This window comes from Anser brachyrhynchus (assembly GCF_964034855.1).
Source record: "Anser brachyrhynchus genome assembly, chromosome: 8".
NCBI classification, from domain to species: Eukaryota; Metazoa; Chordata; class Aves; order Anseriformes; family Anatidae; genus Anser; species Anser brachyrhynchus.
In genome coordinates, this window is record NC_137702.1 from 21,485,140 (window position 1) to 21,512,756 (window position 27,617).

The 27,617-nt window shown below is 46.7% G+C and overlaps 2 protein-coding genes across 4 annotated transcripts; one reads left to right on the forward strand and one right to left on the reverse strand.

Moving 5' to 3' along the window:
- Window positions 1–72: 72 nt before the first annotated feature.
- Window positions 73–8,311, reverse strand: NPHS2 (NPHS2 stomatin family member, podocin). The gene is made up of 9 exons (XM_080601603.1): window positions 8,264–8,311; window positions 5,990–7,551; window positions 5,010–5,113; window positions 4,279–4,351; window positions 3,893–3,975; window positions 2,626–2,829; window positions 1,880–1,935; window positions 1,221–1,299; window positions 73–505 (listed from the first exon to the last, which is right to left on the reverse strand). The coding sequence occupies exons 2-9, from the start codon at window positions 6,288–6,290 to the stop codon at window positions 227–229; spliced, it is 1,179 nt and encodes a 392-aa protein (XP_080457729.1). The 5' UTR covers window positions 6,291–7,551; window positions 8,264–8,311; the 3' UTR covers window positions 73–226.
- TDRD5 (tudor domain containing 5) lies at window positions 8,300–26,977 on the forward strand. 3 transcript variants are annotated; one of them, XM_080601598.1, is made up of 12 exons: window positions 8,300–8,455; window positions 8,612–8,660; window positions 10,344–10,742; window positions 11,546–11,670; window positions 14,784–15,004; window positions 15,872–16,078; window positions 18,175–18,241; window positions 18,880–19,080; window positions 20,093–20,254; window positions 22,348–22,494; window positions 24,331–24,547; window positions 25,363–26,977. In XM_080601598.1, exons 1-12 carry the CDS (start codon window positions 8,315–8,317, stop codon window positions 25,563–25,565), a joined length of 2,139 nt encoding a protein of 712 aa, XP_080457724.1. In that variant the 5' UTR covers window positions 8,300–8,314; the 3' UTR covers window positions 25,566–26,977. The 3 variants fall into 3 exon arrangements, with proteins under 3 accessions (XP_080457724.1, XP_080457722.1, XP_080457723.1); XM_080601596.1 differs by having other exon boundaries at window positions 8,364–8,455; window positions 8,612–8,850; XM_080601597.1 differs by lacking the exon at window positions 8,300–8,455 and having other exon boundaries at window positions 8,466–8,850; window positions 22,351–22,494.
- The last annotated feature ends 640 nt before the right edge of the window (window positions 26,978–27,617 follow it).

Here is a 27,617-nt window from a genome sequence, read left to right on the forward strand (position 1 = left end):
CCTGCTCACACAGGCATCAGCCCTGCTCCTCGTGCTCCATATTTTTCCCTTCCCAAAACAAGCAGAAGCTTCTTCCATGTACAATCTACTTTATATTACAGGTCTGGCTGCCTCCCCTCCTGCCTCCAGGCCAGTACCTGCTGGTAGGCTGCCCGTAGATCAGCCTTCTTGCTCCTCTCCGAGCAGGATTGACCATGGGCTGTGGCAATCTTTTCTGGGACAACTCTTAGAGCATGGGTGAGTCCTTCTTGTCTTTCACACCTTCTGGGAGTTTTGTGGTGTCTGTGGTGAGGCCGCTCACTCCTGGAGGGCTGTGGGTAGCTGGAGAGATCAGATTCATGGGGTCCAAAGGCAGGGGCAAGATGAAGGCAGCAGGTTTCTCTGCAGCAAGGGAGTGCAGGGCATGAAGGTAACGGAGCTGAGCAGCAGCAGGGGCACTCGACAGGATCTCAGCTGCCATGCGCAGGGACTCAGAAGCAGCCTTTTCCCCCTCAGCAGCAATCACCTAAATAAAGATTTTTGTGAGGGGGGAACAAAGGGGGCACGGACTGTTTATTACAGAGGGAGGTCACCACTGTGAAACTCCCAGGGTCCATGTGATTGTAACATTCCTGCTGTCTAAAGATCATGCTCCCAGGAGTTTGTAATCTTGTGTCTAACTTGTTTTTACCAAAGCTATGTGCACTACTAGGCCCACTGGTACTCAAAACTGGACATACCCATCCTGCAAAAGCATGGGAGAGGACAGCCCACAGGCTAAGCTTGTGGGAGGGGTGCTGGACACCAACCTTACCCAGACTCTTGAGCAGCTTAGTGCAAGGGATGGAAGCCAGGCTGGGCTGAGGAAGGTGAGGGGTACATGAGAATGAGGGGCACATGAGAATGGGGACAACTTGGCTGGGTCCCTGAGGGAGAAGGAAACACCGAGGAGGAGGAGATTCCTACAAGCATTGTGGGCCAGGGATAACCCCAGATCTCTTGTGTCTCTTTCTGTCCTACCCATAGGCTAGGTACCAGATCTGGGACTCCACTGGGCGGGCCCACACTCTTGCTCCAGCTCCCGTTGCTAGACATAGCTCTTGAACGGGATCTAGAGATCTTGAACAGACCTTCCCCAAGCTGTACCCTAGTGTGGCATGTTCCATTGGCCTCAAACCAGGTATGGGAAAGGAAGGAGGGATGCTTTGGAAGGAGTTAAGAGATCTTCAGGGTTGGCTTACCCGCACTTTGGCCTGCCTCTGCGCCTCTGCTTCCACGGCCAGGGACTGCCGGACTTCAGCAGGCAGCTGCACGTTGTTGCTGTGGTGGTAAGGGACAGGGATGAGCTGGGCTCTAGGCTCACCTGGCAGCCCCGGACAGCCAGTCGGGGGCTTGGGATGTCATCTATCAGCCCCTGCAGAGCTGTTCACCAGCATCCTTTGTTCCCTGGGTGTCCCTCTTTGGCTGTCTCTCTTTAGCCTCCTACCTCCGTTCCCATCCCAATTTTCCAGTCTGGTTTTTAAAGTTTCAGGCTGGAATCCCAACCAGTGCTAAGACCCTGAGGCCTTTGATCTAGAAGCTTGGTGCTTGCTGTGACACTTGGGCTACCAGAACTGGGTGCAAATTCTGCCTGCAGCAGCGGTGAAGCGGTGGTGAGATCCTAGCTATGGATCCTGCCCTGCCTGTCAGTGCAGGAGCAAGCACCATCTTTGCACATGGAAGTTTTACATGAGGCAGAGGCTGCAAGGGGAAGGGAGAACAGAAAGGTGACGGGTGAGGCCCTCCCCGCTGCAGAATGGCTGCAGGGAAAGAGCCAGAGCCAAAGAAGAAAGGTGAGCAGGGCAAGACGGGTACTTGCAAAAGGCCAGGGAAGCCTCTTCCACCAGCATTTCCTACCTACATTTCTGTTCTCTCCACTTTGATGCCCCAGAGGCCTGTGACCGCGTCCAAAGCCACCTGTGAAGAGGAGGATATTTCTGAGCACAGGGAGAACAGTGGTCCTTGTCCAGACTCCTCAAAGGGAGTTAGTGCAGGGGTGTTAATTCAAGATATTCATTAGATTGTGTGTGCTATTGCATGAGGACCCTCAGAAATAAAATTATTTCCCTCACTTCTGATTTGTATTTGCCCTGGGGTTTTAGCAGGATTTAACTAGTCCTTTCTGTGTGGAAGCAAATCAGTTCCATAGGAAACACTCAGCTCCTGACTGGTATCATCATGTCTGCGTGGCATGGCCACAGAGAACTGCTGCTGGAGATCCCCTGTATTCAGAGTTTATGGCATCTCACTGAGGCAGCAGAAGACAGTTCCCATGAGCATTTCCTCTCTGGGGTAAGTACTGAAGCTCGGATACTGCAAAGCGCTGATGAAGGTGATCAAAAGGTTCCTTCTCGCCCCTCACACCGTAATGTTTGCTACTACACACACGTGCCTGTGGGACCCACTCTGTAAATTCTTCCCCTAAAATGATTTTTAAAATAAAAATAATTTTTAAAAACTCCCATTTTTCTGTGAAGGAGACACATTGTTATTACACCCTTCTGGAAAATGATGTCTGTGATTTAGGAGGACTGATCATGCTCCGAGCTTCCTAGTGGAGCCTGAATTCAGCCCTTTCTCTGCCCTCTCCCCCCCCCGCTGAAGCACCTTTATCTCCTGGCTGATGCTCTTTCTCTCCAAGAGAAGTTCAGAGAAGGCTCGATGTGCCAGGAGGCGCTTCGTGGTGGTCTGCACCAGCAGCTGGATGGCACTGGAGATGCTGGTCAGGGTGGTGAGGAGAAGAGAGGCATTCTCCAAACGGTAGTAGCAGACGACATCTATCTCCAAGGTAACCATGTCTTTAGTCACCACCTAAAAAGATGTTAGGGGAGATGGAGCTGGTTCTGACAACTTTAAGGTAGCAGAGAAAAGTGCGTGACTCTGGGAACGAGGGAGACTAGCTGGATGGTGAAATCTTTGTCATTTCCACCTCTACTACTTTCTGACCTTGGGGAAACTATATAACCTCCAGATCTCAGTTCCCTGCAGAGCATCACTGTGTCTGCCTCCTCAGTTTGGTTGCTGAGTTAGGGACCGTGAGCAGGTGAACGTCCCACTCTGTGATTCCCTGCCCACTGCTGCCTAGTCCAGTCCTGTTCTGTGGTGTGTGCTCAGTGCTGCTCAGTACCATCACCAGAAGGATTTGCTGTACACCATGGGTACTAGATAAAGGCAGCAGCACGGAGAACAGGTCCTAGAAGGAAAAGAGGGGCTATTAGGGCTTTAACCTGGGGGACTGTGGCTAGGGAGGTTGCAGCTTCCAGGGTTAGCGGCAAGGATTCAGCCCTTTCTCCTTCTCAGGCTTGTACAGGAGCAGAGTAGCCTCATTGAGGAACACCCCTGTAAGACTGTAAAGTCTGTGCTTCTGTCCCTGCTGTATGTACCCCTCAGTGTGGTGGGTTAAAAAAAAAAAAGGTCCAATAGCTTTTGCCCAGCCACTTCCTATTGGCATATATTACCACTAAAGCTTGTCAAATTGAATGGGATTGAATCTCTAAATTTGTAACGCAGTGGTTTTAAAACATAAGACAAATACTATGGTGAATTTTTGGCTTTCCGTTTTCTGAAGTGTTAGGGTTACTTTGAGACACTTCTTCAAACTTTTCCATGCAGCCATAAAGGCTGGAAGCATAGCAGCAGGGAGGCAAAGGGGACTTATCCCTCACTGGATTCCAGGAGCTAGGGCTTTGCAAAGAAGGCCTGGTGTAAGATCTGCAGTGCTAAGCAGAACCTTATGGCCAATGGATTGGTCCTTCGTGACCTGGCTCCACGATCACTATCTTAACTCATCACTTTCTTAATATCAACGCAAAATTGGAACTGTCACAATGATAAAGAGACGCAAGAATTAACAGAGAAGGGGTGGCAGTCATACCTGGTGGAAGGGGATCTCTAGGGTTTTCAGGCGGAGGTCCACCTTGTGGTACGTGTCCAGGCAGGGAAGAAAAAAGAAAAGGCCTGTGGAGGAAAAGAACAGCAGCTGGTGATCATCAGAACCACAGAAATTGCCTCCCCTACTCTGGGGAGCTGGGGAAGGGTCAGCATGCAGAACTACAAAAGAACAACAATATATGGGCTCCAGTTGTGAGGCTGCTTCTGTATTGGGAAAAGCTGTTAGAAACTACTGAACCCGAGAAGAAGGACCAAAGACATACTGTCTACTGTCCGGCTGTACCTGCTTGGAGGGCACAGTAAGTGAGCTTTGGTAAAGCATGATTTAGAGGAGTGACATGGCTGGGGGCAGCTCAATGAGCATCTTACCAGGCCCTCTGGCTCTGCCAGGAAGGAGACGCCCAAGGCGGAAAACGATGGCTCGCTCGTACTCCCGCACTACCTGCAGAGGGAGACAAAAGCTAGGCTGCAAGGGAAGGCAAAGGACCGGCAAAAGAAGCAATGCTTTCTGTGTAGGAAGACCTGTGCTCTGGTAAAGCCCTGCAAAGGGAGGGTTTCAGCAGGCTGAGAGCTGGTGGAGTCTCCTGTCACTAAGTCCCTTTACCCCAGCGGAGAGCCTGGCCCAAAACTGCTGGTTGGCTCATGCACAGGCAGTGGAGGAGTAGCCTGAGATTTGGTAGGAGCAGTCAGCCCATGCTAGAGCATCCCAGGATTTCCCAGGATGAGGCCAGCATTCTGCTTCCTTATAGGCTGGCTGAACTTGAACACCCTGAGCTGAAATTTTCCATTTCCTGAGAAGCAGTAATAAAAATGTCTACTTGTTGCCATGCTATAAATCTGAGAAAACTGGAGGAAGAGGGGAAATCTGCTATTAACTGGGAGATCAATCTCTCTAAATTTGTAATGCAAAACCTATTTACCCTGCTGCTGCAATGCAGCCATCTCTGAACTGGGTAGGCTGAAGGTTACATTTAAAAGTGAACAATTTGTTTAAAAAAAGGAACTTAAGCCAAAGCTTTGTGCCAATATGTACCAGTGGGGTACATCCACACCAGACACTGAATACCACATAAGTAAAGAGGCACTGTGCCTGTTCTCACCTTCATGCAGAACCAGACAGAAATGGGGAAGGTCATTACGATGAACAGGAAAGACAAGATAGTCAGAAGCCACTCGCAGATGCCGAGACCTGGTGACTTTATACCTAGGGAGAAATCAAATCCAACATGGCTGTGTTAGGAGAGGACAGTTCCCAAAATACTGATGGCCTGGCAACTGCCTGCACAGATAAATGTCAGTGTTGTCCTTTGCCTAGACCTGGCATGTGTGAACCATTTGGCGCTCTCTGGTTCTGTGTTTAAAAAACAGTCCCTGTCTAAGGGGGCCAAGAGCTGCCAGGACAGACCGACAAATTTTGCCTCTGCATTACTGGCAGAAATGGAGCCACGCTTCCCCACAGTGCCTTTACTAGAGAGCGCTCTTCAGCTTGAAGACCTGTGGCTACCAAGCAGTGTTGGAAGGCTCAGAATGGGCAACTTGCTGGCTGAGCTGGGATCCCAGAAGCGTATTTGGAAAGATAAGCTAATGACAAAGAGAAGGATTGCAAATAAGAGTTAGCTTTCAACACACACAGCCTGTAAGTACCCCTCTCCATCAGGGGCATCCAAAAAATCCTGAAGACAATTTTAGTCCAATTTCAGAGAAGAGGAGCTGCTCTCGAGGGTTATCTAGAAGGGAGCTACGAGTTCATGGCCCTAAGAAGTCTGCTGTAAAGCTAACTGTGTCCACCTAAAGAAGGGCAAGCAAGAAAATTATGAGCATGAATAGAACTGGGGATTAGTGAGCTGAAGCAAAATGGATTCTGGGGATGTAACTGCTAGTTGCAAAGTTCATTGCTTTGCTAGACAGTGCTGATCTTCCTGTACTGACTGCAGAAGTTGGCTGGGAGGCTGGCTGGCTATCCATCCTGAGGATAACTACACATCCGTGCAAGGTGAGCATGAAAACACTCACTGTGCAGAAAGCAAAGTCACACTGTGACCCACACAGTGTTCTGTCCCTTCCCTTGTATAAGCCATACCTTCTTCATGACGCTCGCTGTCCAGCAACATCATTGCCTCCATTTCTTCATCAGATATCACATCATCCACATCCACCACCGTGGATGTGTGCACCCGACCATCAGTCCCTGCGATGCTCTTGATCTCCTTTGTTTTCTCCTGCTTTACATCTCCTGTTTCTTTGTTGGCTTCTCTGCTGCTCTCCCTCTTCTCTCGTTTCTTCTGTGTAGCCAGAGGCTCTCTGTTTCTCTTACGAGACTCCCTGGAAGAGCTCCGAGACCTCTTATCCATCCTCATCTGATTCTCTGTATCAAGGAGCATGCAGCTTCCTGTGGGAGTAGGTTGAATTTGTGCTTGAATTTATTGCTGCAGGCAGGAAATCCAGGCAGGGGAGGAAAGAAGGGGAGGTGTCAGATCAAGGAGGCTTGTTCCAAGTTTATCACAGGCTTGTCAGACATAATGGGCAGTGAAGTGAACAAGCTGTTTCCCAGCTGCTCTGCTCTCATCTCACACTGCTGTGGAGATGGGAAGGAAAGTTAGACCTGGACAAGGTGGACTCCAGGGGGACTTTCTGTTTGTATCTTCCTGCCCTTGGAAATCAAATATGATCAAAAGCCCTCATGATTTTTAGTAGTTGGTTTTTACGAAGTTGTTGAAAAGCAACCTAAAAGTAACTGGCAGATATTTGGCTCTGAAGACCTCAGATGGGGAGAGTGACTGGTACAATAAACGCCAGGGTAAAAAAAAAAAAAAAAAAAAAAAAAAAAAAAAAACACACCTTACTAGTGAGATCTGCAGCTTCTCTGAGTGTTTGGAAGTGCTGTTACTGAGAACAGCTAGGTGAATAGCGTCTCATGCTATTAGGTCTGTTCCTTAAAAAACCTGGCTGTCACAGTGGTGGGATATTGACAGCAAAATTTCTCTTGGGTCACTACACCTTTTAGCAGGGAGATAAACTAGCTGTTCCCAGTTCAGCCCCAAACTTTCCAGAATGGGTGAAAAGCAGGGAGGTCATTGCTAGGATAGTCTCAATAAATCTTTCTAAATTGCCAGAAAAGTTTGTGTGTAAAATGCCTCCGTAGTTTTCCACAGCAGGAGTGAGGTAGCACAAACACAGGAGCTTTTTCTGTCAGAGAAAGAGCTGCCACACTGCGCAGACTGTGGTGGCATCTGTGGAAACCTTTGCAAGAAACACTTCTAAAGTGCTATAGATCACACTATGTCACTGACTGTATTAAAGAAATCAGCACCTGACTGGAAATCACACTACAGCAAGACAAGGCTGGAACATAAAAGCCGTGACTTCCTCGTCAGTCAGGCAGTGCTGAGCTCAGGGCTTCCCACTTGGCCTCTGGCAGGGAGATGTGTTATGCGGAGGAGCTGCTGGAGGGAGCAGGAAGACAGTCAGGGAGGTGCTGCTCTTGTTTTTTCACAGATTCCTGTCTTATTGGAGGCTTTTGGCCTGCCCAGAGTCAGGATATTAGAAGCAGGGATGGCAGGAACGCCAGCTCATCGCTTTCTCTGCTCTGTCATGCTTCGTGCCTCATCAGCAGGTCACTGGGGGAGTGATGAATGTAGAGCACTAATGGAAGGTGAGAAAAGTTGGGTGGAAATAGGCTGTAATTAATACATTCATACTGCCTGTATTTGCTTTGGAGATGTTCCAGAGACTTGTTTTACTTTGTGTTTAACACTCAGAGAGGTGGAGACAGTCTTCAGCTGCTGGAAGTGCAGGTGGTTTAAGTAACAGTGAACAATGTCTCAAGCCTGGTTTTGGCCAGGCAGCGCTAACTCTGGCCCATTTATTTCCAAAAGCTCCACAATGCTCTTTAAATCTTAAAAAAACCTGCAGCTTTCTGGTTGTGCCTGACATTCTTTCAGCCAATGACTCCTAAATCCTCAGTCCCTGTGGGGCACTTTTGGATGATACCTCAGGACCAGGGAGGTGCTTTGAGGGCATGTGCTGAGGTGGGTTTGCAGACTATTATCCTGAAACCTCTATCTTTAGTCCCCACTGTCACCCTGAAACATATCCCTGTGTGGAAATCAACCAGATCCTCAAGCGGGTTTCTCAAGTAACCTCCAACCTTTGGGAAAACAGCTACTGTAACCCAGTTTATAATGCTTTGGCCTTGGGAAAGGCACTCCACCACAGATTCTCCTCTCAGAGGGGACTAAAACATGCAAGGCCACCCTTAATAATATTGTCATGAGGGTTTAAATATTGTTTCCTTCGAGAAATTGGAACTTTGTAGTCCGTGGCTCTGACTTTTCCTGTCAGAAAGCATGCGCACCTGATCCCTCTGCTCCTCCTGGAGGAGGCTGAGGGAGCAGCCCCAGCCTTCATGCGAGCCCAGCGCGGCGCCGAAGAAAATGGCGGCCGCCGCCCCTCAGCCGCCGGGCGGCCCCGCCCTCGCGCCGCCGAAGGGCGGAAAGGGGAGCGCGCAGGCGCGGTAGGGGCGAGGCGGCGGAGGCATCGTGGAGCTGTGAGGGGGGCAGGGGGGAAGTGGGGAAGGGGGCGGTGGAGCTCGCCTCGCCGCCCCGCTGTTGTGAGGTGGTGAAAAAGGCTCTTTCCTGCCTCTGGGTTGCCTCTATCGCCGTGGTGTGAGTCGTTCTCTGCTTGTTTTCGTCTCCCCTTCCAGTGCAGACACGGGCGAGCAGGGGCGGCTCATGGAGGTGCTGCAGAAGGAGGTGAGGTCGCTGCTGTTGGCTGCCAAGCAGGGCTTGAGCCCGGAGCAGCTGGAGCGGGAGTACGCGGCCATGGTCGGCAGGCCTCTCCCCGTGCGCGACCTGGGCTTCCGATCCACCATGGAGCTGGTGGCAGAAATGCCCAAAGTTGTCAGAGTCTGTCCCAATGGCAAAGGCAGCGTTGTCCTCAAAGGTGAGGCTTCCTTTCCTCGCAGGTTGTTCGGCACCGCGCGCTGGGAGGAGGCGATGCCCCAGGATAATGAGGGTTTGCTGGATGTGTTCCTAGAGCTCTGAGTCCCATCTCTGTTACTCTTCCTCATAAAGCTGTTTTGTTTCTCATCTTTGGTGGTTTTTCCTAGATTTCAATCTACTTTGTAATGTTTTTCTGCTCTTTCCTCTTGAAAAACCCCGTATGCTTGTAATTTTTGTACATCTTACGTTCTGCACTTAATTCAGTCTTGTCTCTTGTGGGTGCACCAGAACTGTTAAGCTCCACTTTTCCCATAAACACAGGCTTCAGCAGGAACCAAAATCAGGGGTAAGGCATATTGGGACAAGCTGTAAACACTTCCTTTCCTGGCCCCAAGGGAGGGAAGCTTAGTTTGTACTAAAGAAGACTTCTCATTTTCCTTAGCTTTGGGAGAGGAGCTATGGAAATAGCTGTAGGTGTAAAAAGTTGATTGGGAGGAGTGAAATGGTATTTTTGTAGAGCCCTACAAAACAAGAGAAGGCTGTTAAAAGGCATGGGGAACATCCGGGCTGCTCTCAAGGGAGGCCTCGCCTGGATGGGTGTCTACTCTGTCACATGGAGCCCAGCCAAAACCAGGCTATAACTGCCTGATTCTGCTGATGCTGAGGGCTGAACGAGACGTTTTGGCATTGTCTGGGATGCTTTGCAGGCTCCCTGTCCAGGGATCTCTTCCATTTCAGCTGTTTGCTGTTGCCTGGCTGAGTGGCAGAGTACAAAAAAGCAGTGGATGAAGAAGGTGAGCAAAGGTCTGTTATCGGTCCTGCTTTGAGTTGTGGAGCTTGGACCAGGTGGCCTCCAGAGGTGCTTTCCAACCCACTTCATAGTGTGATTCCAACACTTTTGCCTCTAGCTGAGGGTTAGAATTGAGGATGAACTTGGAGAACACTGCACAAACATGGCTCTTTCTCAAGTGTCACTGGTAGCACCTTTTAGTTTTGTAAAGTGGTCAGAGAAGCTTAGGTTTTTGGTTGCGTTAGTTTTCTTGTTTCATTGGTAGGCCCTTTCAAAAATGACACTTGAGTCCATCAACATCCTGATGCTCTTAGGCTATGGTGAAGTCTTACTGTGATTCTGCTGAGGGGGGCAGCAAGCTATTTACTGTTTTACCAACCAAACCCACAGCCCTTTCCTCTTGTGATCCTGTAAACAAGTGTTTGACCACCCTACCTTGGATCTGGATTTAAAGGGTTGAAGGTTCAAGATGACTGTTGGTTAAATTTGATTCAGCCCAGTTTGCAAAAGGAAAGGAGAGGCGTTTGTCATGCTGGAAGCCAGCCATGATTTAGTGTGATTGCTTTTGAAAGAGGTACCTGTCTCTGAAAAAGCTGGGGGTGGAAAGGAGAGAAAAGTGGAAAAAAGCACTTTGCCTATTTTGAGCTTTTAATGGTTTACTGTTTTAGTGGTTCTGATAGCTTTTTTTTTTTTCCCTGTTGTAGCTATTGCAGATGAGACCACCAAAGAGATTTCCAAACTGATTGCCAAACAGAGAATAAGCAGTAAGGCACGGAGTGCTGCTAAGAAAGCAAGTGCATCTGCCTTCAGGAAGCAGCGGAGTTTCTCTCTAGGGGGCAGGACTCCCGCCCTGCCAGCAGCAGTGAAGAATGAGCTCCAGGAGCTGCTGAGTTCCTCACCACTTCTGCTCTTGGACTTCAATAACGCATACTCCAGACGCTTTGGGCGGACGTTTCAGTACACGCAGTATGGGTTTCTCTCCATGTTTGAAGTCCTCAGAAGTGTATCGGATATCATTGTGGTTAAGCAGACAAGAGGAGGTTCCTTGTTAACCCTCAAGGAGAGCTCATCAAGTGAGATAGAGCAGGAAAAGATGCCACAAGGTGAGGCTGTGTTATTTAACTTGAAACATGTAGCTCTCATAAGCACTATGGCCAAGCAGCCATGTCTCAGGTAGATGTTGCTGCATTTCTAGTTGCAGTAGTAGTCACGGTTCCCCTACAGCTTAGTACAGAAGGACTGTGGGGTGCTGCAGAAGTAGTTGTTACAAGGGAGTTGTCTCAGTAGCAGAGAGCTTAACTGGAAGATTTCTACAGGTTGCTACTGGTTTTTGGTGGCAGGTGAAAGAAAGGATGCTGAGATGCTTCAGCATGTGGGCTTTCTGTGCGTGTACATGGGGTGAATTTCTAGTCATTCCAGGCAACAGATAACAAAACTAGAGGAATTTCTTGAATGTCTGCTCCACAGGCTAGTAGAGCCTTTCCAATGCATTTTTTGAGGCTGAAAATCTAGCAGTTAGTCTGAAAGGCTCAGCTATGATTTTCCACAGAAGAGGCTGCAGGTGTCCTCGGTGTTCCCATAACAGCTATGAGGGAGGGCAGAAAATCCCATACAGTTCCGGCCAAATTCCCAACTTGCCTGGGGAGAATTCATTTTTGCATCATTCTAGGAATTAGCTCAACCCTTAGCATGCCTGCAAGCAGAAGTTACTTTTAAAATGTATTAATACAGTGAATGATGCCTCTCTAGTGAATATACATGAATGTGGTGACTGTGAATGGTCCAGAGATCAGGAAAATGCTACGTGTGCTTTCTTTCATTTTCAGATGTTTTGTCTTTCTGCTTAATATGTAGCTCTGCATTGGTCCAAGAAAGAATAACATACAAGTTACTGTCTTTGCTGCAGCCACTGCAGTTGAGATGCCTCCCTTGGAATCCAGCTGTGAGACAGAGAGCTTCCATCAGACAGCAGAAGAAAAGTCAGAGCCACTGGAAACACAAGCAGTACATTTTGGTGATCACCTAAAACAAGTAAGCAGCTGGATAAGCCATCTGTAGCTTCTTTGTGTCTTAATCCCATGATAGATGCTCTTCTACTAATTTTGTTTCTGTTGAGATTGTCTTGTTGAGGCACTGCTGCTTCCAAAAATTTTAGTATCTGTTTTAGGTGAGTCTGGAGGTGGTAAGACTCACATTAGGCTGGCATGTAGCCATAAATGCCATCCAAACCTAGGTCTTTCGCTGGTCTCCAGATCTGTCACAGATCATCCAAGATGAGCTAAGCATCATCTTGCTCCCTGATACAAGTGGTGATACCTTCTGGTGCATTCATCTGTAATTGCGCTTTAGTAACCTGAAGACCAGCTCTGTGAAACTTCTTCCCCTGCTGTAGGCAGGGTTTGTGTCTTGTTCAGTGTTAGCCTGTAAGAGAGGAGAGCTGGACAATGGTTTTTGGAGGTTTTGATTCCTGTGGGCTTGCTCTAGTGACCAAACAGCATTATCTGTGGGGACACAGAAAGGATGAAGTATTTTTCCAGTTTATGCTGTGGTTTGAAAGGGACCTTGCTCATGTTTTTTTTTCCCTGGAGAAGGAGGCTTAGAAGAAGGTGTGCTCTAGCAGGTGTGGGTGGTTACAGCAGCACACCTGTGTCTGAAGCTGACCCGTGCTGAGGGTATGGGCTTGGTCCTGGTGGTTAGGGGCAGCCTGTGGTTGGGAGCAGGGAGTGCCTGTTCCTCTGTAGATTGAATGGGGGGGCCTGGTGTGCATGATTTGGGGTTTTTTGTTTGCCTTAAATCTCTTACTGAAGGAAACCAGTAACGCTTTGTTCACCATCTAAAGTTATAGCCATTCCTGGTCTTTCTCTTTGGACTTCGAGGGTTTTGAGTTTAGCAGTCCATTTCCTACAAGGAGATGGAGAGGAACAGTTCAGTCTCTGAATTTGCCAAACCTGTTTATGTGAATTTGTTTGTCCCCTCTGTGTTTGTTTTTTTTTTTTTTTGCCCTCTTCTGAGCCTCTTCAGGCCTTCCCTTTCTCCCAGAAAATCCTCCTACACCGAGTTATTCCCTCTGCCAAACTCATCTTGTGGCTGTATGCAACTGGAGTGCCCTGGCAGGAAAGAGTCCCGGGAATTCTTCCTGACTTCGGTGTTTTGTGCGATTGTGAACTTGGAAGCCTGTGACCGAGTTTTACTTTGTGTGGCAGTTCATAAAACATGCCCTCCGGCAGTCATCCCTGATCCTTTACGGAAACTTAGTTTGGTGTGATGAAGTCACCAGCAATTCCCCTAATTCAAGCAAAGCCCGCCTGCTCTTCCTGAAGGGCAAAAAAGGGTGCTGGTAACCTTGACCTCAAGTTAGGTTTTTGTTCCATTGTATCACGTTGGGAATCTGTTTAAAGACCGAAGCAGGATAAGTCTTGAAAGATGTTTGTACGGCTAGTATTCCTCGTGAAACGCTGAGCTTGCTATTTTGTTTTAGAAAGGCCCTGAAGGGGAGGAAAGCTAGTTGGAATGTGCTGGCTGGTATGTGCAACGAACGCTTGTTCATCAGGGTGCTGCAAGGTAGAGGGGAAAGAAATGACCTGGTCCCTGCCCTGCTGTAAGGTATCCAGGTATCCTGTCACGGGGAGCTAATAATGGAAGTGTTGTAAGGGACGAATGAGGTACACAGGCTGAGTCAATCCACTTGGCCTTAAGAAGGGGAAAGCGTATAGAGCTGCTGCTCTCAGCAGCTTTTCTCACCCCGAGCAGAAGGAAGGGTGTCGTTCACACCGCTGTGGCAGCTGCCAGTCTGTCCTAGGGAAAGGAGTTAGCCAGTCTCGCAGACCATGAGATACTGCAAGTGTCGTTTTTACAGTGTCTTGTTTTCTTTTTTATGATTTTGTTCCTTATTCTGCAAACCTGTTCTCAAGTACATGTTTCCTGTCCTTGCCAAAATGTTGTCGCTACCAGTGCGTGAACTAGATGATAAAGATCATGTGTGCCCTTAACAGGGTGATAAGAGCATTCTGGGAGCAAAACTGTTCCTCAGAAATGCCAGTGCTCACAGGCACTTCTTAGAGGAATTCCATGAAGTGTGGATTTTTTTTAGAGGTTATGCTGCTTGGGCAAGAATTCCCTCAGCTACTCTTTAATTTAAAAACGTTAACTTACTGTTTAACTCAATGTTTTACTCAAAATTTTAATTAAAAAATTTCAAGGGCATTAGCCCTGACTCAGTCTGCAGAATCAAAGATTCCTCTCTCCTTGAAAAAATGCTTAGAAGAGACTTAGAAGTGTTCCTACAAACGCTATTTGCAGTTGAATTAGGCAGATAGGTGACAGTATGTGTGCAGGAAGACACATTTCCCATACGTGGCCTGATGTATAATGCAGTGTTAGCTTGTAGCATATTCATTATGAGTAAAAACAAAATTGTTTTGACTTCTGATCATTGGAGGAACGCTGTTCATTGCCCCAAAAGAAAGCACTTGAGGCAGTGAAAGTAGCATATGTACGATTAAGATTCCCCTCCACACTACTTAAAGTGAAATAATCTTTTCAGCACACAACAGTTAAAGAATAATGCAAAAAGCTTAAGCTGTGCTAGCAAATCTTTCCAGAGTGAGAAAGGAACAGAATTTGTAGGTTTTGTTTGTTTTTGCCCTTGGGAAGTAGCTCTAGTGTGAAAATGAGATGTGTTGTGCCTTCTGCCGCTTGAATCATTTTCAAATAGTTTTGCTGGCTCAGTCATGTACTTTCATTGTCCTGGAGCATAGAAATAGCATCCTTTGGATAAGATTCAACAGAGTTGTTGGTTGGTTTTTTTAGCAGTAGCCATTTAACATTGTCTAAATAGGGGACATGGCTTCAGTTCCTCTCCTTAATTCTTTGTAGGAATACAAGCAAGGTATACACAACTGTTACTTTGCTCTAGAGGGAGGGAGGAAGGAAGGAAGGGAAAGAGAGTGAGTGTGAAAATGTGAAAATGTTCCCATTGCAGCGGAAGTTTTAATCCAAGCTTGCACAGCTTGGTGGGATTTGCTGATACTCAGCAATTCCCAGGAAAGCAGAGCTGTATTTTTAACCTAAATGGAAAGGCCATTCATGTGTGTGCAGTGCGTGAAGAGACATCCTAGTACCACTTCCTTCTTATCCCTTTGTAGCCTCAGGATTTGGAGCAGTCCCTGCTAGACGAGATGATGGTGATGCCAGAAATTCCTCCAGATGCTGTTCAGGACCGAAACCTTTGCAGTTTGCCACCGCTTGAGAGAAGGTGCTTGGTGGGAGTCTTTGTGGAATTCATCGTCTCTCCCAGCCAGTTCTACATCCGCATCTGCAGCACGGAAACATCTGATAAGCTGCAGCATCTGATGATGGAGATGAGGTGCGAACCTTTTGATAGTACTACTGCCTGTTGGGTGTGTGTGTTCATGCTGAGGGGACAGGGCAGCCCACTGGCAGGTACGGTCACAGCTGGTTTGATACATTCCTACTAGCTAGCAAGCAGATGATGTGGTTAATAACAATTCACAGTTGTGTGGCTGTGTCCCAGACAGTTCTAAACTTTAAAAGACTGGAAAGGATACGAAAGGGAACTTTTGTCTTCCTTTCTACCTCTGTATTGTCCGTGCTACTACTATTAATGAGCTCAGTTAAGACTTTTACGTTGATCTCTAACATTTAACCAAAAAGCAATGGGTAAGAGGCCTTTGTCGTTATCTACATTTGAAAGCAAAACCCCATCAGTGACTTTGTGTCAGTTACATTGTGCATTTGGGATTCTGTTCCACCACAACCATGCTACAATTTCTATTAATTGTGTGCCAAAGTAAGCACTTATGTCCATGGGGCACACGTAAGTGTAGTTACAGACTCTGCAGGCAAATACTGTACGTGTAGCCTATACTCCAGAAACTGGTTTATAAAAACAAAAAAAAAAAAAAACCTGTGATGGGTCAAGGTAATGTTTAAAGTTAATGACTAGACTGACTGTATTTAGCCTCTGATGAATTCACTCTTCATTGGACCCCAGGAAGAACGCTCAAATGTTAAAGTTTGAGTTTGCATTTCCTATTGTCATTTCAGTTTAAGTTCAGCAGAACAGAGATGTAAAGCATCCACTAAAACAACTCCTGAAAATTCGTGTCATTGGGACTTTGAGAAATGAAGATTCTCCTGAAATACTCTGTATTTCTCCTTGTTCATCTCCTGCATCCTACCAAGCACAGTCTTTCATTGTGATGTTTTGCAGACGCTGTTATTCAAATAAACTTGTTTCTGATCGTTATATCATGCCTGAGTCTTCAGTGCAGCCTGGACAGCTTTGCTGTGTAATGATCTCGAAATGGTGGTACCGGGTTGTCATCCACCGTGTCGTCAGTGACCAGGAAGTGGAGGTGTTCTACCCAGACTATGGAAACGTAGGCATCGTCCGAAAGTCTTGGCTGAGATTCCTCAAGTAAGTAAATGAAACGTGGTTGACAGGATCACAGAATGGTTGAGGTTGGAAGGGTCCTCTGGAGGTCATCCTGTCCAAGGCCCAGGCTCAAGCAGGCTTACCTCGAGAAGGCTGCCCAGGACTATGTTCAGATGGCTTTTGTGTATTTCCAGGGACAGAGATTCCACAGACCTTGTAGGGAACCTGTTCCAGCGCTCACTCAGCCTCACTGTAAAAAGATGTTTTTCCTTTTGTTCAGTTGGAACCTCCTGTGTTTGTTTGTGCCTGTTGCCTATTGTCCTGTCACTGGCCACCACTGAAAAGAGCTTGACTCCATCTTCTTTACTCTCCCATCAGTTATTTGTACGTGCTCATGAACTCCTCCCCAAGCCCTCACTTCTCCAGGCTGTTCAGCCCCAGCTCTCTCAGCCTTTCCTCATAGGAGAGATGCTCCAGTCCCTTCGTCATCTTCCTGATCCTTTGCTGGACTCTCTCCACTAGCTCCATTTCTCTCTCTCTTCTACTGGGGAGCCCAGAACTGGACACAGAATTCTGGTGTGGCCTCACTAGCCCTAAATAGAGAGGGGCAGGAACACCTCCCTTGGGTCTCCTGGCAATGCTTTGCCTAATGCAGCCCAGGATACCTTTTTTGTGGCATGGGCACGTTGCTGGCTCACGCTCCGCTTGGTGTCCTGCAGGATCCCCAGGTCCTTCTCTGCCAGGCTGGTATCCAGCTGGGTGGCCCCAGCACTTACTGGTGCGTGGGCCTGTTCCTCCACGAGCAGGACTTTGCACTTCCCCTTGTCGAGCTTCACAAGGTTCCTGTCAGCCCATTTCTACGGCCTGTTGAGGTTCCCTGGAGGACAGCATGGCCCCCTGAGCTGTCAGCTGCTACTGCCAGTTCATCGTCTGCAGACTTGCTGAAGGTATTCTCTGCCCCATCATCCAGATCATTAATGAAAGAGTTGAATGGGATCGGACGCGGTATTAACTCCTGGCGTATGTTACTAGTGCTAGGCCTCCGACAGGCCTTGGTGCCACTGATCGCCATCCTCTGGGCCTAGATGTTATGTCAGTTTTCAGTCCATCTCACTGTGTATTTGTCAAGCCCATTTTTCATCAGCCTTTCTATGAAACTCTCTTACAGGAGATAGTGATAAAAGCCTTATGGAAGCTTAAGATGATAGGCACTGCTCTCCTGTCACTTACCATTTAGTTGTAGAAGGGTTCACACTGGTCAAACATGACTTTCCCTCGGTGAATTTGTGCCGACTGCTCCCAGTCAGCCTGTTCATGTGCCCAAAAACGGGTTTCCGTTAGTTGTTCTGTTACCTTCCAAGGGGTTGAGGTGAGGCTGACTGGCCTGCTGTTGTTCAGAGAAACATCCCAGCATGCTGACTTCCTAGAAAGGGTGTGGGGTTTTTATTCCATAGTGGTGCCTTGTAGGTACTCATTTACATGCTAATGCTTGAGGTGACCCCATGTAAGACCTGTTTTGCTGATTTATTATATTTTTTTTTGTTCCCTTTAGTTCACATCACTCCATGCCCTTTGCTCATCAACCTTGTCCCTCACTCTCATGGTGACTTGGGGGTAAATCCTCTCCTGTTTCTGCTTGCTTTCCTCAGTCTTGCCTTTAGGCACTTTCCGTCACTTTAGGCAAGCTCCCTAATCCTCCTTTTTAGGTTCCAGTCTTGGATGTAAACACCCTCCTGAATGGTCCTCAGTATAAGTGGGCTGTTCTTGTGCTGTTAGAGGTAGTTGTTCTCCTCTGCAATTTAGTATCTTTTCCTCATTTTCTTCTCTCATTTGCCCCTAGCCATTGGCATTCTTTGGTTCAAAAGGCATAACTCGGTAACCATAAAGGTTTGATGGGAAGATGGGTGGGCAAGGGAAGGTATAAGGGGCCAGTTGTTACTGCTATTCCTACTGTTCCTGTTCTCTGGGTATGGAGTGTTACATAAAGCTACTGTAGGGTTTTTATTCGTAAGTGGAAAATCCAATAAGTACCTCTCTATTCCAAAGTTAATTTTAAAACCCACAAGAGGATTAAGTTCTGCTTGCCTGCCTGTTTTTGCTCTGTTTGCTGTAATGGTCATGACTGTTTCATATTGTAGGTGGTGCTACTTGAAGCTCCCTGCTCAGGCTGTCCCGTGTTCCTTGGCATGGGTGAAACCCGTGGAGGTGCGTGTTCACGTGCAGTTTTGTTTACTGACGTATGTATGAGAACTATCAGGTAGAGGTTGACTTTTTCACCTGTTAAGGGCAAATATTTGGATTTTTTTCATGTCCTTGTGATATTAACAGAAACAATTCTGCTGTAATGTTCAGTGGAGTATCACTTTCCACTGTTTGTTTTGTTTGGTTGTTTTTTTTTGAGGGCTAACGATTCACATTTTTCATTGCTTTGAGGCTTAGCAGCTTCTTAAAAACTTTTAATAGTCAACTTTCATAATCCTGCGGTAGAATGAATTTACCAAAAAAAAAAGGCAAAAACAACAACAAAACCACTAGAATATACAAAAGAGCCCTACACAATGGTATTTTTGACATCTGTGATAAAGTCATTAGTGAATGCCGCAGAACTGTGTTTGAAAATAGATACTTGGGGTGAAAAGACATTCCCAGTGTTACTAGCACTGCAGGTTTTGGCGTAGTTTGATTTCGTTCAGCACTAGGAAGCTTGTTTGCCTGACTTTCCTGTATTTGTCCCTAGCCTGACCGAGTGTAATTGCTTTTATGACAAGTGCCTGTAAGGGAAAGTCCCAGGTGATGGATGTTGGTCTCTTTATAGTAACTTTATGTTCTTGTTTCTTCTTGAGGGTACGTGGACCAGTGCAGCAACTCTCCAATTCCAGGAGCTGTGTGTCTCAAAGCTACTTGTGGGCATTGTGGATGAATACGTGAATGGCATTTTGCATCTCTTCCTGTGCGACACATCCTCTGAGGAGGATGTCTACTTTCACTGTGTCTTGAGGGACCGGGGATATGCAGACGTCTGCGGAGAGAACATTCCTTCCCAGGTCAGGAGGGAGACGTGCACTGCTGAGAGGAAGGGTAGGAGAGGGTCAGCTGGGTGCTTGTTGCAGGAAGATCTTTAGTTTAAGCTGTAACTTACATGTTGTGGCTGCCTCCCACAGTGTCTAACTCGGTGGTGAGTGCTTTTGGTTAAGTTGGAACCTGATGCTACAGAGATACTCTGGTTTTACAAAACAAATTAAATTTATCCTGTCTTCAGAATTTTCTAATCTGCTGTTAGATGTTGGGTTTTTTTTTGGTGAAGTTCATGAGCTTGTTAGCACTGCAGATTCATCTAGAGCTGATACACACTCTTTGTAAGTAATAGAGAGAAATAAAATAGCCGTAGGTGTTATACGGAGAAGGCCAAACTCTGATGGCATTGAGAGGTTGTTAAGAGATGTGTTAGTTGCTTGCTGACCCATTGCTAATTCCAGCAAGTTTTGGTAGCCACGATTTGAGGCTGAATTACAGAAATGGTCTTGATTAAAAATATCTTCCTTTACCAGTGAAATGAACGATGTTGAGTGGCGTAAGCTTGGTGGATTGCACGTTGTACCTTGGACAGACATTCAGGTTGTAAACCAGTGCAGGGAGTACTTGTGATTTAGGCCCCTTTCTATTGTTACCTGAATGTCTCAGCTCTGTTTTGGTAAGAACTGTGTGGACCTAAAAACCTTTAGGAAGGTTTTTGATCTCAGCAGAAAGTCAGGCTTGACAGCCTAGATTGCTTGTATTGTTTAGTCAGTAGATGTGGGATTGGATGCTGTGATTGTATTTTTGCATGAGTATATCCAGTTTGGGGGGAGCAGAGCACTGCTGAGTAATTTTGTTGCTGGAGGGCAGGGTTAGTTGATTTTTGCAATAAGACAATTTCTGCCAGAAGTTGGCACCAACCTGTGGTTGCTGTGCTGCTTTTTAAAATGTATTAGAAATTATTTCTAATATATTTTTTTTGTGGTTGTGGTAGTTACAACATAGTTTTCTTTACTATTGGGGGGGGTTGTTTGTTACTAGGGATTCAAGGAGCTGAATCTGTCAGCCTTGTATACTCAACCCAGTGCTAAGCAGGAGGATGCTGAGCTGGTGGAGCCAGACCTTTGCTTGCAGCAGGAATCTCTGGATGCAGACAAGGAAACATCGAGCTCGAGGCTGGACGGGGATGAGCTGTGTGACCAGGTGGGCATTTGGCTAGGGCATGGCCATCGTTCGATGAAGTCAGCTCCAGGGGTTGGTCGACATGTATTGTATTAGTATCATGCAGGTTTTCAGGGAGTTTGTTTTCCAGAACCACCATGATGTGTTTAAAAAAAAAAAAAAAAAAAAAAAAACAAAAAAAAAACATTACAAATGGATCAGAAATGCCACTTAGGTCCTTGTCCTCTGGTCCATTTGCAGACTCCACGGAGTCTGTCTACTCAAAGTTTCCTCTGACATCTGCGATCTCCTGGGGGGAGAGAATGGACTCGTGGAAGAACTCGGACCAGTACCTGATTCTTGAGATCAGTTGAGCTCAGTTTGGCTCAATACTTCCCTGTTATGCGCGTCCCGTAGCCAAGGAGTGGTGTGCTTTTCTCCTGTTTCTCTGGAGTTTGGCAAAGGATGTGTAATAACAAAGGGTATCATTCAAATGTGGGAACAGACTAGAAAAACTAGTGTTATTCTTTGCATTAAGGGTTTTGTTTGTTCTAAAATGATTTGCAATCCTGAGTGTTTTGGGGTTGTACACACCTATGATTTTATTCATAAAATACTCTTAAGGATGATTGATATGGAGATCTGGATACTGCTTGATACCTTTGATTTGAGAGCATATTAAAAAGGAGAACCCTTTGATATTTAACAGCTAGAGAACCTGATGGACAAAGTGGTTAAGCAGGTGGTAAAACCCAGGCCTTGAGTGCAATCTAATGTAGTACCGTGAGAAACAAACAACGTTTCTCTGCAGGAGACTCTCTGCTTTCCCTTGTTGTTTATATCGTGGTTTTTGGTTTTCTTTTTCTTCTCAACATACCTTGCTACAGTGGCCAAAGCACCTTTCAAGGAAATGTCGGTTGTTGAAGTGCTCAGAAGAGTGCTCAATAGTGGGCCTGTTCCAGGGCTGGTTTTAATGATGTTTCTCTGAAATTGTTGCAAAAGCCTCGTGTAATGCTAGTGAGTTGTAAAGTAGTTGTCCTACTGAGACTTTGTTTTAGCAGACTTAAGTTTCTGTGCTAGAGAAACTGTATGTAAGTTGTATATCTTGATTATTAATGGTCTTCTGCTGCCAAAAACTTGATATATCATCTGAACTGAAGGTTCGAAGCCAACGTTGTAATTTGTAGTTTTGGAAGAAATTAGTGTGATCAAAACTCTGCAAATCTGAGTTTACTGTGTTCTTGTTTTTTTATTTGTTTTGTTTTTGTGAGGTGGGGGGGTATTATTGGAAAAATCTGGGTGTACGCTCACTAGTTAACTGTAACCGTGTGTAAATGGCAGGCATAGCTGGCAACTTGGAGACTAGAGGAATGCACGAGCGTTGTAGTTTTGTCCTGTCTTATTTCAAGGGTCTCTCTAGAATCTTCCTCCAGAAATTGCGGTCTTCTGGGTCTGTCTTCATGCAAGCAAGCCTTTTTTCTTTGCTCTACTGTTCTGTTTAGTTGCCCAAAATGATTCCTCGTCGTCTTTGATCATCAGTGACAACTATAAAATTGCTCAGTGGTTTGAACTGAAATGAAAGATGTCTAGTATGACACGTCTCACTCCTCAGCAAGTGTTTCCTTGTAACCACCCTTACTGCAGGGAAACTCATGGCATTGTCAAATCATAGGTTCGCCGCCTCAGGCTTAACAACTTGATGCTTTCCCCCACCCCAGTCCCCCCTTAAATGCAAAATGGTTGGACACTGTTGTACCAGCTCTGTTAGATTGGGCCACATCTCCACGTTGAGGTTTCTCAGAAGGCTGCAATAACTGCGAGTGTCCCTTTCAAAGTACAGTTTTATTCAAGAAATATATTTTGTGGTTGTGGAAAGAAGTTAAGGTGACAGCTAGTTCCTTGATCACATTATTGCCTTTCTTTGCATGTTCTTTCTTAAAGTTGCCAAAACTTCTCCAGAAAGAAACGTTAAAAACTTCGGAGCAGAGCAGAAAAAGCTCCTTTGCATTTCTCTCCGTTAATCTGTCAGAGTGGCATCATCTGATTGCTCAGTAAGCTGCACTTCAGTGGATTTGCTTCCTGCTTTCTTCTGCCCACGCTGGCTGTGCCTTTTCTTGTTTTGTCTTCCTCTGTAGCAGTGCCATTCCTCTACTGAGGAGGGATGGGAAGATGTGCAGCCACTTCCAGATGAAGTAAATGTTGCAGGAACAACAGATCAAGACCCTGAATTTGTACAGGAAGATAGAAATGAAACTCCCACAGAGCTTATGGCAGTAGTTAAGGTAAGGGCGTTTTTCTCAGCTGCCGCTGTTAGGGGGAGGTTGTTTTAGCTTTTAGATTATTTGAATAATGCTTTGATTACTTTAATGTTTTTTAAAGTGGCTAGCAATGAATAACTACTGGCTGTTAGCATGGGCTCAGAGCTGTACATTTGCCTTCTGCTCTTGTTTCTGATGCCACTGATTATATGCTAGCTTCCCCAATACCTTGACGTGCCAGCGAAATGCACGACTGACTGTTTTGGCACCTCATGGATCAAACCTGGCCCGTCTTCACTCCTAAACATTCCCCTGAAAGTGTCAAACCACGTGTGTTCAGAAGCATAGGAATTTCCTCACTGGATCAGAGAAGTCATGGGCACATTGTCTGTCCCTGGCTGTAATCTCTGTTAAGTGCTTTAGAAAAAGTGACAAGAATATCTTTTAAGGAAGACTGTGGAATGGAAAACTAAATCCGATGTGTACATATTAGGGGAAAAAGTGCTCCAGTCAGCTGGTTATGATGACAAACAAAGATTTCATTTCTCTGAATCCTCCTTATCTCTCGACACCTGTAGAACTTCGGCACTTGCAGCATCACCAGGTGGTATTCCCCCATTTCCAGTTTTCACTGCTCACGCTTTCCTTTTTAATGGTGGTGGTGTTAACTGTGGGAATCAGGAGGAAGCATAGATACTGCCTTACTTATTTCCTGCCCTTCACAGCCCTCTCTAGGGAGTCCTGTCTTTTTTGAAAATAGCCTCTTTCTGAACTATTTCCACTCTGTCTTTTTCCAGTACTAGTAGACACTTGCGTCGTCCACCCTTGGACCACGAATGCTCCTGCTTTGCCCTGAAGTGGCATTGACACTGCCAGTCCACCCACAAGGGCAGTGTGGGTGGCAAGAGGAGATGATTATCTTCTAACGTTGTTTCTTTTCCTTGTTCTAACGTTTTTTACTGCATGTTAGGTAAAAGTTTTCAGTGGGCTGATGATATCAAACTGAGTAGCTGGTTAGTTGAACTCTAGTGATGACTGTCATTCAAATTATTATGCTGTTATCCTGTCATCTCTAAATGTCTGCTGTCCAGCCTTGTAGCTCTCCTTGGTGCACCAGTGCACCTTGGTGCGCTTCTCACAGTTGCCTTGTGAGCAGCCAATTTAAACTGTGTAAATTTACTTGTATAAAAATAACTTTGGTCTGGGCTAAGCCTCTGAACACTCTCACCAATGGACGATGCACCTCTGGATCATGATTCACCTCTTCTGAAGGTGGATGCTTTTCTTCTGCTGCCTTGACACCAGAAGAAACCTAGAAGAGAAACCTAATCTCTGAACAGCTACATTTGGGCACAATGAATTGCACTCTTGCTTGTCTGTTGTTTCACTATTTTTTCCCCTTCATGCTGAATCAGTAATAGAAACACTGGCTCCACTCCCAGTTTGTGACAGAGACATGGGTGGTCGTCTCGGGAACTGAAGTTTAATTGGCATTTTTAACTCAAAATGCAGGGGAACTTCCTCTGATTCAGTTTTCATTCCCATGGAGAAACTCCCTCTGTAATTGCTGTCACTTGTTCTGCGTGGGGCTGCTGAGAGATGAGCCAGCTGTAATTCTTTGTTAAGACATGGTGATTTGTATCTCATAATAATCTGTCACTCTTTTCAGCTTGTTGTGCAGGAGGAGCTGCCCTTTGGCCAGGGTTGTGAGTAACTGTAATTTAAAAAAAAAAAATCCTGTTGCTGACATTCCACTTCTTAATGCACTCTGAGGGATAATAAAGATCAGGGCAGCTAATGAACCAAGTGTGCACTAATCACGCCCTCTCCTGAGGGTTTTTTTTTTTTATACACTTGCAGACACCTCGTCTTCTTGAAGAGTCCTCAAAGCCTGCCGTTGTCTTCAAGTCACTGGAAGACTTTTATAACTCCTTCGCCTATGCCAAGCAACCAGCAGACGTGAGCCAAGATGACCCTAATAAGACAGAAGGATTTTCCAGCAAGACTGAGCTTCATGAAGCTCTACATCCTTCTGTTCTACTTATGGCAGCACCGTTTATGCTGGACAACCGTAACAGTATGAATAGATTTGTCAGTAAAAATTAAGATAGAGGAAAGCTCAGCAATCTCTTATTGTGCTGTGAGTCTTGCAGTCGATGTAAGGTGTCCTGGGACTGGTGCTGTTTGTTTGCTAGACCCGATGGAAATGTTGGCATTTCTTTGGGATGAGAAGCAGCAATAATAAATGGCTGGATGCAATGCTTTGGTGTGAACTTTGTGCAGCAGGATGGATTTCTGAGTGTTTCATGGGAACAAATGAATTGAGGGTTGTTTCTCTCTGTTAATTTTGTCTTTCCTGGACTTCTGTTTCCTTTAATGGTGAAGTTTTTGCTTCTCCACTCCATATATTAGCCTGTGTTCATTTCATAACAAGAGGCTCTCCTCCCGAGTGTAATGGAGAAGAGTATTTTTTTTAACCTTATAAGATCCAAGATGGGATGTTCTTTCGTTTTCAAAATGATGAAAGAATTTACATACCCCACGTGAAAGCTGCCCAATTTACAAACTAAATTAATTGACATGCCCAAGGTAGTGCCTGTTCATTCCTTGAAACAGAGCTGTTTGATGTGTGGAATGGAGGCCTCAGTCCTCCAGATAGGACCTACTTAATTCATGTCTGCTTTCCCACCTCTGGGGAAATAGGGGAGAGCGCTGGGAGGAGAGGGAGAGAGCCTCTCGGGTTGTGCTGTATTTAGGGCTCATTCAGTAGGTGTGTAGTAGGAAATCCTCACGCCATGCCTTGGTAACATCCAGGCAAAGGGGTTTTCCAGTCTAAGCTGGAGCCCCTAGAGTTACCGTGTGGATCTTTCTTTTGTCTCCCTCCTTATGCAGATGACGAGAAAATGAAGACCAAAGACCTTCCGGGGAGTCTCGCACTTGCCCCGTGCAGTGCCAGCGGGCTGTCCGACCAGGGGGCGTCGTGGAAACTCTGTGTCCCTCCTACCACGCTGTCTGCAGTGCTGGCAGCTGCCACGCGCTTGGCCACTTCCCATGGCTACTTCCAGTGGCTCCCAAGTCTGAGAAAGGAGCTGTGAGAAGAGGGGAGAGCTGGAGCTGCTGCCGAGGAAGGCTGCGGGGAGCAGCACAACATGACCATGCTGTCACTCTTAATTCAGAAGCGTTTAATCCTTTGAAAAACTTGAGTCTGACATCTTCTCAGATGCACCCAGTGCCTGTGATGCATGTTGCTTTTACTTTCAGGGAAACGGGCTGTTTTTCTTGTGCTGGTGTTGTACTGTTTTATTGCTCTTTAATGGCTTGGAAAAACGTCTCTCTATCACGTTTTGTTTTGTCCACTGACATGAGGAGAGGGGAACTGGAAACACGTTCCTCACTCGGTGCATGGGGGTTTTATCATTCTGTGTACAGGGGGTTGGTTGTGTTTTGTTTTGTTTTTATCACAGTGGGTGCTCTTGCGCAATCCTTGCTGTTAGGAGAGGTGGTTGTACACCAGCTCAGGCCTCTGTCTGTTGAAGTGCCGCTAACCTCCAAGAAACCTCCTTCCTTAAGACAAAGACACCGACTTGTGGATGAATTAGGATGCAACAAATACAAAGCCTCAGGAATCCCATTTTACAGGTATCAAATGAGGTCTATAAAGAAGACAGCGAGGGGAGAAGCTGGATGTGTTGGCTTCTTCAGTCACGACTGCTGTTTTAGACTGGCCTCTGTAGCCTCTCTGTTTCAGGGCCTTCAGTGATTTTTAACAGAGCAATAGTATCGTTGGTGTCCGGCATGAGTAATATTTTGCATATAATGTCTGGGGAGGGAGGGAGATGCTGAGACTACCTGGCCTCCGAAAGCATTTGTGGCTTTCATGCGAAGACAACCTTCAGCCCAGGACCGTGTCATCCTGCAGGGTGGTTCACAGCGCGTGGGCTGAGCACGGCTCACACTGACATCGTGCAAGCAGAGCGTTTGTCGAAGGCCATGGAGAGGAAAGTGAGCTATGGCACTTCTTGTGGCTGGCGGGGGCTTCCTTTTCGAGGAATAAACTGCCCTGGGCAGGGCTCTGTACAGCTCAGGCCTGGGAGAGTTGTCCCTGAGAACCAATGAAGGAAAGATGACTGTTTTGTTTGAATTTCAGCATTTAGGGGTGGTTTGGGATGTAGCTAGGGCTAAAACTGTACAGAGCAAGATAAAGACAAGTTGTTTCTTGTTAGGAAACAACTGGACAGAGAGCTAATGAAGCAGAGAGGTTGAGAGCCCCAGGGGTTGTGCTGTGAGCAGCAGATGTACAACCCCGCGGGGAGAAGTCAGAAGTTGTCGGACATTTCTGGTCCTGTGTTAAGGCCACGGGGCTGTGCCAGATGTATTTGCCTCCTAATGTAGGGAAGGATGAAACAGCTGGGCTTGCGCAAAGTTCTCCGGGCAATGGAGTTGGCTAGATTTGAGTGCTTTTTATCTTTGTTTTTCTGCTCGCTGCAACTGAATAAAAGTTCTCAAATGGGAAGACTTGTGAAATTTTTTTTTCTCCTCACTGATGAGACAGGGAGGTGTTTCTTGGGTCCAGGGTGGATGAGAGTTCCCATTCCTGCAGGAAACCAGTCACAGTGCTTTTTTGGGATGAGAGCAGGGGAGAGATGGGGTGTGGATCTCGGTGACCTGGGCAGTGGGTGATTTGTGGGGCTGGGACAGCCATCGGGACAGCCCTGGGGCTGCTCTGCTCCTGCCCAGGTTTGTCCAGGGACGTGCTCAGCAGGACCCAGTTTGGTTTCAGTGCCAAGAATTGGGGCTAGGGGAGCCTCCCTGCTCATGTACCTCTTCTAATTGCTTAAATCATTAATTAGCAGCTCGGCAGCCCCTTGCTGGCCCTTCTGCAGGATGGAGGGAGGCTGGGGACATCTGTGGCTTGCAGACTGGGCTCAGAGCAGAGCGACGAGGGAAAAAGCACCCTGGCACAGGGCCTGCGCCTGTCGCCGTGTCCCCAGCGCTGTCGGGTGGCTGCTAGGTGGCGGCCGAGGCACAGCTCTGCTCGCTTCAGCCTAAATCTCCTCTTCTTGGTGGATCCCAGAGGGCGAGGAGCTGATGAAGCGACTCTGCGGGGTGCAGAGCATCCTTGTGGCCGGCCCTCTCAGCGAACCCCA

Bases quoted from the DNA above. Each gene is read 5' to 3' on its own strand.
- NPHS2 (XM_080601603.1), bottom strand. From the start codon at position 6,290: ATGCTCCTTGATACAGAGAATCAGATGAGGATGGATAAGAGGTCTCGG. The intron at 3,976-4,278 runs GTAAGATGCTCA...TTTCCTCCACAG, and splicing joins TGGCAGAGCCAGAGGGCCTG to GCCTTTTCTTTTTTCTTCCC. The intron at 1,936-2,625 runs GTGCTTCAGCGG...TCCTCTTCACAG, and splicing joins GCATCAGCCAGGAGATAAAG to GTGGCTTTGGACGCGGTCAC.
- TDRD5 (XM_080601596.1), top strand. From the start codon at position 8,640: ATGGAGGTGCTGCAGAAGGAGGTGAGGTCGCTGCTGTTGGCTGCCAAG. The intron at 10,743-11,545 runs GTGAGGCTGTGT...TCTTTGCTGCAG, and splicing joins GCAGGAAAAGATGCCACAAG to CCACTGCAGTTGAGATGCCT. The intron at 19,081-20,092 runs GTCAGGAGGGAG...GTTTGTTACTAG, and splicing joins GAGAGAACATTCCTTCCCAG to GGATTCAAGGAGCTGAATCT.